Here is a 14,607-nt window from a genome sequence, read left to right as displayed (position 1 = left end):
TTCTCCTGCTTCCAAGGGGGTTTCCGTAATTCTAAATGAAGGAAATTTAGACTTTTTTGACAGCTTTCCAGGCTTTAGCTTACAAAGTTTTTGCTTTAGTCTATATACAAAAAGCGGAAGGCAGACTTCCTGTTTTGAACCTTCCCGCTTCGTTACCAAATTAAGAAATTTCTTGATCCAATTTTCCGTTTCTACTCACGGGTACTTGTTTTAAATCCAATTGTCCACAGGAAAAAGTCAGCGCTCTCCTGCAATGGCTGTGCGGCTTCACTCCGTGAAAGTAGCAGTCAGTTCGCAGCACCGCGCTTCTCACCCTACTTCGCTCCGGAGCCCCTAAATGGGATTCCCTGCGAGTAGGGGGGCGCTCCTGGTGCCCTGCCGAACCCCACATTCCCAGGCTTCCTCCGCCTGGGATTTCTAGCGGGTCCCCACCTTCGCCGCGGCGGGAAGACCCAGTTTCCACGGAGCCTGTTCCTCCGAACGGAGGAACTCCGCCATTCACTGATGGCGCTGACCCGGAAGTCCCCCGGATTTTGGGTTTATAGGGTTGTTGTAGGGATTACGGAGAATGATGTGAAGCTCTTTGTGAATAATTTGCCTAAGCGCTGAGGATTGTTTTTGTTACATCCCCTACCTCCCAAGGAAATTTGGGAGAAGTGAGCAGACTTGTTTCCAAGCTTTCAATACATTCTGAACCAGGGCCTCCCCTTTGACCTGGGAAGTAGCTTTGGCCAAGCCAAAGGCCCCTGACGTTGCACAGAGAAGGGAAGGATGCGTGTGCCACCAAGGGCCCTAGGGCAGAGGTTGCTAAGATTACGCCTGTGGGTGCAAAGGTGCCCTCACGGCATTTCCCCTGTTCCTACCAAGCCTCTGAGCCCCGCACCCATGGTCTTCCTCCTGAGTCATGAAGTGATGAAGTCACCCATCTCTCCTCAGAAAAGCACATAGAACTGAAAGCGGAAGTTGGTGGAGCAACACTTGACTTCATTTTCTCTTTCCTCTTTCCCAAACCTCTGGATAATTCTGCTGCATCTGACTTTTAACGAGATCCCTTGGGAAAGTGAAGCATGTATGTTTGCACTTTTCTCTCTTCCTTTCCCGGGGGGGAGGGAGAGAAGTGAAGTGCGGGGGGTGGGGGAACAGTTGCTGTGACCACTGGCTGAAAAGCTTGGTGGTCCCTCCATTAGAGATCTCAAGTCACAGCCCTTGGACTCTCCATAGGGAAAGGCAGCCTTTCTGCCCCCCGCCCCAGCCCTGCAGTGGGGAAAGACCTCTTCTCAAAACCAAATGTGGTATTTGGTCAGAACCCTCAATTTCTTGTAATAAGATTTTGGTTGAGGACAAAAGTAACAGAAGAAGAGAGCTCACGGCAGGCCCTTCATTTCTGGGGTGAGACTGGCTTTGCCACGGCAGTGCCTTGTCCATTGATCTTATCCAGCTCTTTTCTTCTGCCACTTTGCTGTTCTGCAAATACTGCCAAATCTGGCATTAAAAGGAAACTATCCAATGCAGATCACAGCAGGTGATGCCCTGCCTTGCCTCACCTGATTCTTCTAGTACAGAGTGGAATATCTTTGGGGGCGATGATGCCACTTCCCTGTCTCCAATGCCCCTTCGTGCCCCCTGACCTCCTCAGCCTCGCCTCGCTGGGGGCGCAGCTGACATTCTTATGTGGGCTGCTCTTTCCCTTGGTGCTTTTCAGTCCTGGGCAAGCACAACTGGGGTGGGATTTGGGGATGGAGTGGTAGAAGTCCAGCTGTTCTCACTGGGAGCCAGCCCCCTTGGCTTGTCATGCCTTGTACTTCTGTTCTGGAATTAGGTGCTGGCCTGCAGCCCAGAATTGCTGGCAGGGAGTGACTTGTGTGTCTCTGTGCCTCTTGCTAGGGCTGGAGGGAGCTGCCCTGCTCATGAAAAGCAGAGGCACCTGTTTGTTTGTGGAGACGTCATCAAGTTTCTTTTAATCCTAGCAGTACCTTGGCTCTTAGGAGATAAGCCCACAATGGACCTCAGTTCCTGCACAGTTCCTCGAAGGATTTCTTATGGAAGGAGTGTCCTCGCATGCTTAAGCTGGCTTTTCTTGTAGTTGTCCTCAAAGCCAAGCATACCTCCTTCTGTTTCACAGATGAAAAAAGGGACACACTCTGTCATTTGTTTTTACAGCAATCTGAGTGGCGTCCTCCTTGTGTTACATGTGCAGAAAAGGGCCTCCTCCACTTTCTGTATTTTAATGGCCTCACAATATACTGTCCTATGCTGTTTTAGAAGCTAAGATGGTGCTGGTGCTTTTAGTTAAAAGGAAAAGCAAACGGGTGCCTCGCACTGCAGACCAAAATAAATATTGCCAGCTGGAAAATGGCAGGCTGTGAATTCCACGGAGCCTTAGTGCTCTTGTGCTCACACATTCACGTCTCTGCCTCCTGCATAGGAATGACTAGTAGCTTGAATGTTCTAGCTTCTTGTGCTACAATGGTGGTTATCCCCAAAGCTGCCCTTGCAAGCAAAATACGGACAAGAATTTACCAGGAACAGGTACCAGAATATCAAAGCCTTGGTCCCTACTAAATAGTGACCATGAGAAGGTACATATAATGCCCCTTAGAAAAGCAGCTGCCATCCGAGTTTGGGGTCCCTTCCTTCTGAGAAGGTATAGGGGGCAATAAGAAAGGTGTGGGGGGGGGCAACATGTCTTTCCTTTGCCAAGCAGATGGGTGACTCCTCACCATCCTTATTTTTCCCTTTCACTGACATCACAGCTGTCGCCTCTCATTTTCATACCTGTCCTTCCTTTCTGAAAAGTTATTTTTCTGGCAATTGGATCTCAAGGCTGCATCTGCTGGACCAAAATCTCCTGGGTCCAGATTTGGCCCAGCAGCTGCCAGTTTTAAAATGTTGGCGTATCATAAGCATAGGTTAGAAGTTGAGGTCCTAAGACAGGGGCACAGTAATTTGTTGGCTAAGGTTTCTTGCTCACCAGCAACCTTGGACCTTGGGGATTCACAACATTTAAACTGGAACAGCTGCTGTAGAACTGACCTTTCTCTTCTTTTTCTTGCTGCATAATTCTGCAGTTTGTGGATGCAGACAATCTCCTGACGAACCCTGACACTCTGGGCCTTTTGATAGCTGAGAACAAGACTGTGGTGGCTCCGATGCTGGACTCACGGGCAGCCTATTCAAACTTTTGGTGTGGGATGACCTCTCAGGTAGGTGGATCCCAGCCTCTGGTTTAACTCTGTTCTTGCCATGTGTGCTTGAGACCACAGCCAAAGACTATGATTGAGGCAGTAGGCATGAAGGACTTGGTATATCCATGGCTAAGCACATTGTCAGCTGACATGACCTCAACGGTCTTCTGTCCTTCAACAAATTCAACACAGAGAAATATCTACCAGGCATATTCTCTGCAACTTCCTTGCCTCCTAGCCAATACAGTTCTCACTTTTTCAGAATCTCTCTTTGTGTGTGGATCAAGGATGATGAGCATCTGCACTCATTCATTGAAAAAATGTTTATTTAAGAAAAGGATATGTTCTTCAAATTAAGAATCAAGCACCTAGAGCAGATAATGAGGTATTTAAACACAAGTTAAAATTAAATCCATGCTTGCACATTTCCTTGAAATATTCTCTGCTATAGATATGCAAGATAATGAGGTTATGCATTTTGTTGCAACAGCTATGACATGAACCAAGAAAGCAAGTTCTGACTTTACCCTATTGGAAAAGTGTAAACATCAATTGATTTCAAAACATTATGTGTCTATGGTGTGTTTTTGGAAACAGTGGCTTCTTTTTACAGTACATGGTAAAAGAGGACCAATATCTTCTGAATTAATTTTGCTATCTTTTTTCTTTAGATCTAATACAATGTGTTTTCTCTAAAATAATGAGTTAGTTTAACTATTGAGGCAAGTCTTTTAAAAACCGTGCAGCTAGAGCTCTTAAGTGCTGTCATCATGTATGAGACTGTTTTTTTATGCTCCTGCCTTAAAGGTAAAGAGACCCCTGAACGTTAAGTCCAGTTGCAGACAACTCTGGGCTTGTGGTGCTTATCTTGCTCTATAGGCCGAGGGAGCCGGCGTTTGTCCGCAGACAGCTTCTGGGTCATGTGGCCAGCATGACTAAGTCGCTTCTGGCGAACCAGAGCAGCACACGGAAACGCCGTTTCTCCTGCCTTACTGTTCATATAATTCAGCACAAAGACTCATTTTGCACATGATGCTGAAGTGTTGCAAGTTTTCCTAGGCTGGGCTCTATTCCTGCTTCTTTTTGCAGGAAATCTCATGTGGAATTTCCCTTCTGCTTCTCCTAGGGCTATTACAAGCGCACACCTGCTTACATCCCCATCAGGAAGCGAGACCGCCAGGGCTGCTTTGCTGTTCCCATGGTGCACTCCACCTTTCTTATCAACCTGCAGAAAGAGGCCACTCGGAGCCTTGTCTTCTACCCACCCCATCCGGATTACACCTGGGCATTCGATGACATCATCGTCTTTGCCTTTGCCTGCAGGCAGGCAGGTGAGTCAAAGCCCTATCTTTGCTCACAGAGAAGGATGCCGTCTTGGTTTGTGTGTGTTGGCCTTGCAGAGGCATCTGTTTGTGAGGATCTCCAAGATTAATTGAGATGGTTTTTCTTTGTTGAGCTGCCTTGCAGACAATTCTTCAGCATAGCTGCATACTTTCCCTTATTTTGCCTTGGAAAATAGGGACGCAGGAAGCTGCCTTACGCCTAGTCATACTGTGATTTCATCATTGCAGGAGGTTGGAGCAGATGGTCCTTGTGGTCCCTCCCAACATTGCGTCTCTCTGATTCTATGAAACTATTCGCCAGTCTAATTCAGCATTATCAATAGTGACTGGCTACAGCTCTCCGAGGTTTCAGGCAAAGTCCCTCGTAGCCCTGCCTGGAAACACCCAGGATTGGACCTCAGGGATTTTGCTTGCACCATTGAGCTCCACCATTGAGCCACAGTATTTCTTCAGTCCCCAACTTGTTGCCTGCTAGAAACACTCCATTCTCATCACATACAACTGCTGCTCTTTGAAGCCAGGAGAAGAAGATTGGATAGCCCCATGCTGCTCCCTGCTGTTAGGAAATAGCACCCTGTGGAAATTATTACTCCAGAGGTGGGGAACATCTGGCCAGGGGGTCAGTCTTACCTTCCCTGGGGATGCAGTTTGGCCCATGAGGCCATTTCCCCCCCCCCAACCACACCCTCTGATCAATCAGCTGGCATCACTCGTGGCAAGGGACAAGAGTGTAGAGTTCAAGGGATGTCTCTCCCAGGCAGCTTCTGTTTCCAAAAGGCCCATTGCCTGCACGTGGGACTCAAAGCAGGAGGGGTGGGGATTGTGCTGGACTCCAGTTCCCTTCATCCCGGACTGTTGGCTGTCATGATGGAATGGTTGGGAATTGTACTCCCACAACATCTGGAGGACCACAGGTTCCCCATCTCCGCTTTAAATATTGCTGCACCTGGGATAGTGTTGCCATGGAATGGGCAACCAGGTGGCAGCATGGGCAAGGAGAAGCAGATCTACTTGGCTACCTGCCTGCTTGCTTGGGGCCAGTTCAGTTCAGCTGAGGCAAGTGCCTTCTGAACAGAAGCACAAATCCATGAATCCAAGGAGGCATTCTTGGGATTTCCAGGCACAACCAGTTCTACTTTGATCTTTGCTCCTCACCGTAACTAGGGCTATATGTTTTCCTTGCTAGCAACAACTAAAAACAAAAAATAGATGTGGATTTCTGCAAGCTATATAAATGGTGCCTCTTGAGGGGGGGGGGAATCACAAATTGGTCTTATTTTGCATACTTTGTTCTTCTGTGTTTTAATATTTTGAATTTTTTGTTCTGGGTTTGTTGGTCATGGGAGAGGCAAGGGTGCCGAAGCTGTGCCCCAACCACAGAAAATTTCGTTCAGGCACCTCTTTTGCTATTGAGAATTAACATAAGGTCTAGAAGCTTTGAAAAAGAAGAAAAGCTTCCCGAGAGTCCTGGGAAGCTGACTTCAGCACCCCTTCCTACATTTTGAGCTCCTGTAGAATTGCATGTAGCCCAAATAGTGCAGATTCCTTGGGCTGGTTCTCTACCTAGTTTTACATCTTTGAACAGGGTACTGGAGCATTTTGTGGGCTGCCAAGTGTACCATCAGAATTTATTTTAATCACCAATCAGCCCAACTTCATGCATATGGAGGTGAAACGTAACCGTGGCCATGACTCCTTGACTTGGAAAGGATACAGAGAGGGGTCTGTCTTCTGCTGCCCAATGACATCTTGATTTTATGTGCTCCCTTTTGTGGTTCCTCCCCGCTTTGTTTAGAAGTTCAGATGTACGTGTGCAACAAAGAGGTGTATGGCTTCCTTCCCGTGCCTCTGCGATCCCACAGCACCCTCCGCGATGAGGTGGAGAGTTTCATGCATGTGCAGTTGGAGGTGATGGGTGAGTTCTATGTGACTCTTGGCCAAAAGTTAGCAAGGCCTTTGCAAGTTGTTGTTTTAAACCAAAGAGGAAATTTTTATAAACAGACACCAGATTTTACCTTGTGTAAGGGTTAGGAGGAGGGTTGGAAAACTACCCTGGGGGTGGGGGCTGTGCATATCATTGAATACATCATGATAAGAGTTTCAGCAAGGCGCTGTGTTTCCTGCTTTGTTTGCTCTCTCCCTCCTTCCTCCTAAGCGGATCTAGGGTTACCATATTTCAAAAAGCAAAGACCAGGACACCCCAAAACTTTCTGAGCTTTTTTTTTTTTAAAGAAACCACTGGAATTGTTGAGCTTAGGAACTCTATCGGCTTCACTGGAGTCTTTCCAGTGATTCAGTGGCAAAATATACAAAGAATATAAATAAAGCACTGGAAAGCTCTTCTTTCTTCCTCACACTCACCCCCACCTGTGGAAAAAAAGAGGGGGAAGAGTTTTCGTTTTTATTTTCTGGGGGTGTTTATGTTGTTGGTTCCCCCTAAATAGCTTTCCACCATATTAAAAAGGAAGGGTTTTTTTGTTTTTAAGGAGACTATCTTTTTGCTTGTTTGCCCTCCCTGCCTGCATTTGATAAAAAGAGAGAGAGATTGGTGGGATGAGGGCTTTTGGGGGGGCCTTCTGGGGGGGGGTGGAGGGGAAAAGATTTAGTTGGCTGCCTTATGCTGAAATGGGAGGTTGGGTACTATGTGAGCATGATGCTAAGGGTGTTTGTTGGTAAGCAGTGCAAGCTAATGTGTGTCTACTCACAAATAAGTCCTACTGAATTCAATGAGGCTTACTCCCAGGAAAGGAAAAGTAAGTTTAGTTGAATTCAGTGGGGCTTATGCACGCAAATATTCCACTTAGACCTCTGAGTGGGAAAACAGATGCAACTTGACTAATAAATCACAAACTACCGTATTTTTCGTCCCATAGGACGCTCCGTCCCATAGGACGCACCTAGTTATTTCCCCCCCAAAAGCAGGTCGGGGAGACCGAACCAGGTCGAGGAACAGCAGGATGGCAGCACTGCGCCTCCCTGCTGTCCCCCGAGCTTGTGGGGCTGGCCGATGTCTGCCCGGTGCGAGGGGCGCTCTGCTTCAGGGTGCCCCGCGTGCCGGGCGGCAGGCTGCTATCCGCAGTGTGGGGAGCCCTGCGGGGAACTCCTGCTGGGCTCCCCACGCTGCGGATGTCTGCCCGGCGCGAGGGGCCCTCTGCTCCTCCCGCAGGCCTGCCTAGGCTATGGATGTCTTCCTGAAGCCTAGAGAGCAAGAGGGGTCGGTGCGCACCAACCCCTCTCGATCTCCAAGCTTCAGCAAAAGCCTGCATTCGCCCCATAGGACGCACCCAGATTTCCCCAGATTTTTAGAGGGGAAAAAGTGCGTCCTATAGGGCGAAAAATACGGTACTCTTTAAATTGGTTGAAAATATATTAAATATATTATATGGAAGTTTATTTCATATTTTCATCTACTACCTCCTTGCATTTTAAGGCCCTCCACCGCTGCTGGGAACCTCAAGGTCCTCGGCGGCTGTGGGGGAAGTGAGGCGCACCCTCCACTGTTCTGGGGCCCCCCAGCAAGGCCCTCTGCCGCTGCAGATATATTGAGATATTGTGATATTTAGCTGGTGATATATTGTGATGTTGAAAACCAGATATCACCCAGCCCTACTTAGGGGAGAGCGAGGATGGCTTACTTTTGGCAGAGCTTTTTACATCTTCACTGGTGGTTTGCTATAGGAAGGGCTCTGCATGTTTCTGGGCTATTAGCTAATCAGTTAATCAATTAATTTTGGCACCTGGGCAATCCCTGGTTGTGGGCTGATAAAGGCAAAGTTATGTGACCCAGATACATGTATGCACTTTGAGCAAAGTTGCATGCTTTTTCCTGTTTTGCAATTCTGCCTTGGACAATCACGGAGAGACTGAAGGGCTGAACAGGACCCTCAGCTCCTAAGCCATGTGGCTATTTGGTTTGGTCGTCTGATCTGTTGTGCACATTTCTAGGAGTAGAGAAAAGTTTATGTAGATGCATAATGAAACTGGGGGTGATGTCATCCATTTGTGGGGAGTACAAAACCAACTTGCAGTTTAAGAGCCTGGCATAATAATAATAATAATAATAATAATAATAATAAGTTTCCTCAGCCACTCTGGGCGGCTCCCAATCAAGTGTTAAAAACAGTACAGTGTTACATATTAAAAACTTCCCTGAACAGGGCTGCCTTAAGATGTCTTCTGAATGTCAGGTTGTTGTTTATCTCTTTGACATCTGATGGGAGGGCGTTCCACAGGGCGGGCGCCACTACCTCTTCTTCCTTATGTCTGGTAGCTAAGCGGACCCTCCGGGTTCAGAGACAGAGACTGCTGGGGGAAGTGGGCACTGGCCGTGGGGCAGGGGCTTTCCAGAGGTGTCTGTCTGGCGATTGCTGGATGCAGGTCACTGGGAGTCCTGGACTTGATGGGCCTCAGTGCCATACGCAAGAGCTCTTCTGAAGCTCTCTTCTGACGCAGAATCATTCTGCAGAATCACCTCAGAAAGGATGCTGTAGAGTTGGAAAGGATTCAGAAAAGAGCTGCCAACGTGATCCAGGGGATGGAGCGACTCCCCGAGGAAGAAAGGTTGCAGCATTGGGGATGTTTTAGAGCAGGGGTCCTCAAACTATGGTCCAAGGGCCAGATCCGGCCCGCCAGGGTCCTGAACCCACCCTGCCTGGCAGGGGCAAACAAAGGGGGGTGGGGGGAGGCGGCCTACAGCGAGCAGCAAAGCGGCGGCAAAGCGTTCTGACTGAACGCAACGAAAGCATTTGTCTACAACTCCGTGCTTGGCCTAATCATACTCTCTGGCTGCATTGCATGCTGGGATTCGTAGTTTCCTGCTAAGGCAGAGGGGTGTCTCTTCCTCCCTCCCTCCTCCTGCATTTCAAGCGTTCTGCGGAACTTTGCTCCTGACCCCTCTGCCTTCCTATAGTTGCCCACTCCCCGCTAAGGCAGAGGCGCCAGCCGGGGAATGGTACTGCGGACCCTCTGGCTCTGGACTCTCCGTTTCGCAGGCACAGCATCGCCGCTTAGTCCTCAGAGCCCCCTTGCGGAGAGGCAGGGGGCCGCATGGTGCGGCTTGAGAGCGCTCTCCTCCCCGCAGGGCCGGATTCCATGGGCTGGAGGCGGAGGCCCCAGGCGAAGCCGGAGCGAATGGGCAGCCTCTCCCAACAAGCAGCCAGCTCTTGCAACAGGAGGAGGAGGAGAAAGAGGCCTTATACCGAGCCAGAGCATTGCTCAGTTTTGTCTACCCTGGCTGGCAGCAGCACTCTGGGGTTTCATGCAGGAGGCTCTCCCAACCCCATCTGGGGATGCCAGGGGTTGAATTTGGGACTGCCACTGAGGTTTTATTTATTTATTTATTGACTTTATATACTGCCCTATAGGGACGCGGGTGGCGCTGTGGGTAAAAGCCTCAGCGCCTAGGACTTGCCGATCACATGGTCGGCGGTTCGAATCCCCGCGGCGGGGTGCGCTCCCGTCGTTCGGTCCCAGCGCCTGCCAACCTAGCAGTTCGAAAGTACCCCCGGGTGCAAGTAGATAAATAGGGACCGCTTACCAGCGGGAAGGTAAACGGCGTTCCGTGTGCTGCGCTGGCTCGCCAGATGCAGCTTGTCACGCTGGCCACGTGACCCGGAAGTGTCTCCGGACAGCGCTGGCCCCCGGCCTATAGAGTGAGATGAGCGGACAACCCTAGAGTCTGTCAAGACTGGCCCGTACGGGCAGGGGTACCTTTACCTTTACCTTTATACTGCCCTATACTCAGAGGTCTCAGGGCAGTTCACAGAACATAATCTAAAACCACAATTATATATATAAGCAAAATAATAACAACCCAATAACATCTCCCTCCCCCCAAAAAAAGAACCACATTTAAAAGGGGCATAGGATGTCAATCAAATCAACCCAAAGCCTGGCTAAATTGAAACGTTTTTGCCTGGCGCCTAAAGGTGTATAATGAAGGCACCATTTTTTTCAAACTATAGTCCGGCTCCCAACAGAGTCTGAGGGACAGTGAACTGGCCCCCTGTTTAAAAAGTTTGAGGATGCCTGTTTTAGAGAAAAGGTGAGTCTCCTATCGTGGAGAGAGGAAAGTTGAAGCTGAATGTTGGAAGGTTTAGGGCAACTAAAAGAAAGTCCTTCTTCCCACAACACACTGTCAAACTTGCTACTCCCAGAGACAGCCATATCACTGACTTGGATGGCTTTGAAAGAGGATTAGGCCCATTCATGGAGGAGGAGGGGGGGGGGGAGAGGGCTGTTGATGGCTCCTAGCCAGGATGGCCATTCTGGAGGCAGCGAGGCTGCCAAATAGCAGTTGAGCTCATGTTCTGCTTCCTGGTTTCCCTCAATGGGCATCTGGTTGGCTGCTGTGAGACCAGGATGCTGGACTAGATATTGTTGGCCTGATCCAGCCGGCTCTCTGTGCTTCCTGATGCTGCCTTGGGCAAAGCTTTGCTTCTCAGCCTGTGTTCCCTGGCCGTCAAAGGGGAAATGTATTTGGCCCACCTCCCAGGGGTCGCTGTGAAGGCAGCATATAAAGGTACAAAAGCAACTTAAGCTGAAGCTTCTATAGCTGGGAGTAAACCTCACTAAATCATCAGTCTATTATTATTATTATTATTAATAATAATAATAATAATTAATTAATTAAAGTTATATTCTGCCCTTCATCTGAGCATCACAGGGCAGTTTACAGTATAAAAACAGAAAAAATAAAAGTGTAACAGACAAAACAACCCCAGCCCAGACACAAAGTTTGAAAGGCACGAATGTGCCAGGCAAACCTCCCCGGGGCAGCCTTCCTCAAATGGGGAGCCACTGCAGAAAAGCCCCTGTTCTTATGTGGCTGCCATCCTCTCGCAGAGGAGCACATGAAGAAGGGTCTCCAATGATAATCAACATGGCTTCCTTTTGCATAGGGATGCAGAGGATCATGCTGCAAAAAGTGCCACTGAAATTGCAGGACGTTGGACCAGAGCCTTTCTGCCCTGGCTCATGCTTTCTGCTTCTCCAGTTCAAGGCAGCCTGACCAGCCCCGCATGGCCTGTGTGAAGCCTCTCAGAGCAGCCTCTGCCATCAATGGTGCTTGTGTTTAGCAGTCACCCCTCCTTTGGCTTCTGGAGGAGTTTGCTAGACTCCGTCCCTTGGGGATGATTCACAGTCGCTCTTTGTACAGGGCTGCAGCTACACAAAGGTCCTTTCACTAAATTTGACTGCCCTTAAAGGCAAAATGGTCACCTCTTTGAGAAGGTGACTGAGGTGGAAGGTAGGAGAGTTCCGTGTGCACCCTCTTTTCATTAATAACTGCTTGTTTTTCGCTAACCGAAAGGGCATTCTCTGTGCTGACCTTCCCTTGGGAGATTTCTTCGAAGGCAAAACTTCTGCAAGTAGCAGATGGCTTGTGGGCCCCAAGAGCCCATTCAAGGGTGCTGCTTTTGAGGTGGACTGTACCGCCTCAGAATGTACAGGCTTGGCTGCCGTGCCAAAAGCCTTTCTGCATGTGGAAAGGTACTGTGTCGGGGAGAAAACATTTAGTTTCTCAACATTTGCCTTTACCAGTGGAGTGGGATTTGTTTCAGGCATGTTTCTGCTGCTATGGACAACTGGTTTCGGTTCTTTAAAGTTGCATCCTCTTTGTGTTGAAACATGGGGGTTGATTTTTGTTTTTTGTTTGGCAACACACAGCACTGGTTATTTCATGGGCAAAATAGCAGTGCCTGGTGTCTGAATATAGAAGCCTTCTAAAAACAAGACTTTGGAGGGTAAAGAGACATTCCTGCCCCCCCAACTCCCACCCAGCTGCTCCTTCAGATCTTTTCCTTTGGCAGGGCAGGATCTCGTCTTCTGTGCTTCCATGGAATGCAAATGTGCAAAAGCACATTCATGTAAGAAGAAGAAGACCTTGCCTTTTCTGTCAGGCACACTTTCATCCTTGTGGAATGTATCTGTGAGGAGTCGGACAGTCAAGTCTGTTGAAAATAGTGGTTGAAAAAGGTTGTGTGGAGGAAGATTTTTCTTTTTTTAAAAAGGGAGAACTTGGAGTTAGAGGAAGATATGTCATCGAAGCTTCTAGCCCACACTGAGAGCCAGCCTTGTGCCCAAACCCCCTCACCCGCCCTCCAGGAAACGGCCAAGGGCACATTTCAACTTAGCCTTGAATCTGACTAGAAGATATTTGGGGTAATCTTGAACCCAAGCTACAGTGATAAAATATTGGCCAGGGGATGAGAAAAGAAAACCATGAAACCTTAGATATGTAATGAAATAAATTTAAAAGGACTTTAGTCTCCCCCCCACCCCCATATGCTTGTCATTTGCAGCCAGAGGGCAAGGGGCAGGGACTTTCTGAAATGCCCTTGCCTGGTTTCCTGGAGATCTATTTACAAAATTAGTGTAAACTCAGAGGGAGTGAACTGTCTTCCTAGGGCTCTTGAGAAGTCAAAATTGCATTTTGCTAAGGCTAGACTGGCCCTCCAGATGTTGCTGAACTACAATTCCCACCAGCCCCTACCAGCACTGCCAGGGGTCAGGGATGAAGGGGGTTCTAGCCCGGCCACATCTGGAGGGCCACAAGATCCCCATCCTTGGGCTAAGAAGAAAATCCATTTTAAAAATCCACCTAGACACCTCAGTGGTTCTCAGAGGGTGTGGCAGAGAGGAAGGCAAGTGTGGCAGGAAGATTCAAGGACAAACAAAGAAAGAGTTAAACATTTCAGTATAGTATAGTATTAAAATATTTTTTATATCTATCCGTGCCTCTCTTCAAGAGTATAGCTGTTTTTCTACAGTTCTCTGCAACATATTGTTGTGAACAGGGATTGTCAGCTCTGACAAATATGAAAGATCAGAAAAGAGAAAGGCTTCTTTGTGCTGATGAGGAGATAAGCTTGTTTGTATCAAATAAGATCCAATATAAATAAGTTTACCAGGCAAAAGCAAGTTCACACCTCTCTTTGAGTTTGTATCCATACTTATATTTTGGGAATGATTTGTGTTCTTATGTGGCTGCATTGTTTTATGCTTTCTAGATTCCGCCTGATCATATTATAAAGTAGTTGTGTTCTCTGTTATAATCAAGCACTTTTTGTTTTCCAATGTATTTCTTATCAATAAAAACATCAGTGTGGTGTGAGCAATTTCCCCCCTGAAAGTTTGGGAGACTCAGTGCTGCAGGACTGGGGAACAATTTATGTATGTGCCTCCACATCAAAATTTAGGGTGCAGATTTATTAATGTGGCTTAGAAATGTCTTCGCGGACCAGAGGCAGCTCTTGGGGGATTCAGAATGGGAGTCTTTTCCAGCCCTGCTTGGAGTTGGCAGGGAGTGAACCTGGGATCTTCCGTGTGTCAGACAAGCTCTGCCACTGAACAATGGCCCTTTCCAGCATCTGACACGAGGCCAAGAATCTGGGGGGAGCTTGTCATAAAATGCATCTCTGCTCTTCTTTTCGTTAAATGAAAACCTGGTGACAGGTCACGTGACCCACCACATGACCCAGTTTTGTCTTTCCCTACAGTTAAAAACCCTCCAGTGGAATCTTCTCGATACCTATCTGTGCCTCCTAAAATCCCGGACAAGATGGGATTTGATGAGGTGAGGAAAAACAAGCAGACCTGTGTGAATGTGCTTGAACGGCATAATCTAAGTCACAAGATTTAAGCAGAGAACAGAATTTGACTGACCCTTCATTGTCATCATCTCCACCATCATGTACATCTGCTTCCATGGGGTCTGGGCAATTTCCTTTGGGTTTGGCCTAGTAGAGGGCAGTTTGAGGGACTTTTTCATTGGTGGGCTGTGATGCTGCTGCCTTCAGTCACCCTGCCTTCTGAAAGCCAAGTTGCAGACTTCCCTAGTTCTCTGACTTCTGGAGCCTTCTTTGTTCAGCTCTGCAGATAGATCTTAGAGTGTAGTGCCATAGGGGAAATGTCTAGACATGAGAGAGCTGGTGCCAGAATCCCAAGGGGATGAGAGTGGACTGTACCACTTCAGACTACAGGTGTGTGTTGCAAGTGTGGAGAGGAATATCACCTTTTATAATGCCCCCTGCATAAAAGAAAACTTCCTGCAAGCAAAAAGGTTGCAGCCCAGCTTATTT

General features: G+C 48.1%; 1 protein-coding gene and 1 long non-coding RNA gene across 2 annotated transcripts in view; both read left to right on the top strand.

Annotated features, from left to right (window-relative positions):
* COLGALT1 (collagen beta(1-O)galactosyltransferase 1) overlaps positions 1-14,607 on the top strand; it is a 45,803-nt gene that overhangs the window by 13,645 nt on the left and 17,551 nt on the right. Inside the window, exons 4-7 of the mRNA XM_082208375.1 lie at positions 3,069-3,203; positions 4,312-4,516; positions 6,324-6,443; positions 14,026-14,102. Coding sequence (XP_082064501.1) covers positions 3,069-3,203; positions 4,312-4,516; positions 6,324-6,443; positions 14,026-14,102 — 537 coding nt within the window. The remainder of the gene's footprint in view (positions 1-3,068; positions 3,204-4,311; positions 4,517-6,323; positions 6,444-14,025; positions 14,103-14,607) is intronic.
* Positions 11,291-13,640, top strand: LOC309524551. Its single transcript, XR_014215999.1, has 2 exons — positions 11,291-11,633; positions 11,934-13,640. It is a non-coding gene; the product is annotated as an uncharacterized lncRNA (long non-coding RNA).

Source organism: Podarcis vaucheri (genome assembly GCF_965113315.1).
Source record: "Podarcis vaucheri genome assembly, chromosome: 2".
Classification (NCBI taxonomy): domain Eukaryota; kingdom Metazoa; phylum Chordata; class Lepidosauria; order Squamata; family Lacertidae; genus Podarcis; species Podarcis vaucheri.
The sequence above is the reverse complement of the archived record's forward strand: the minus strand, read 5'-3'. Positions and strand labels throughout refer to the sequence as shown.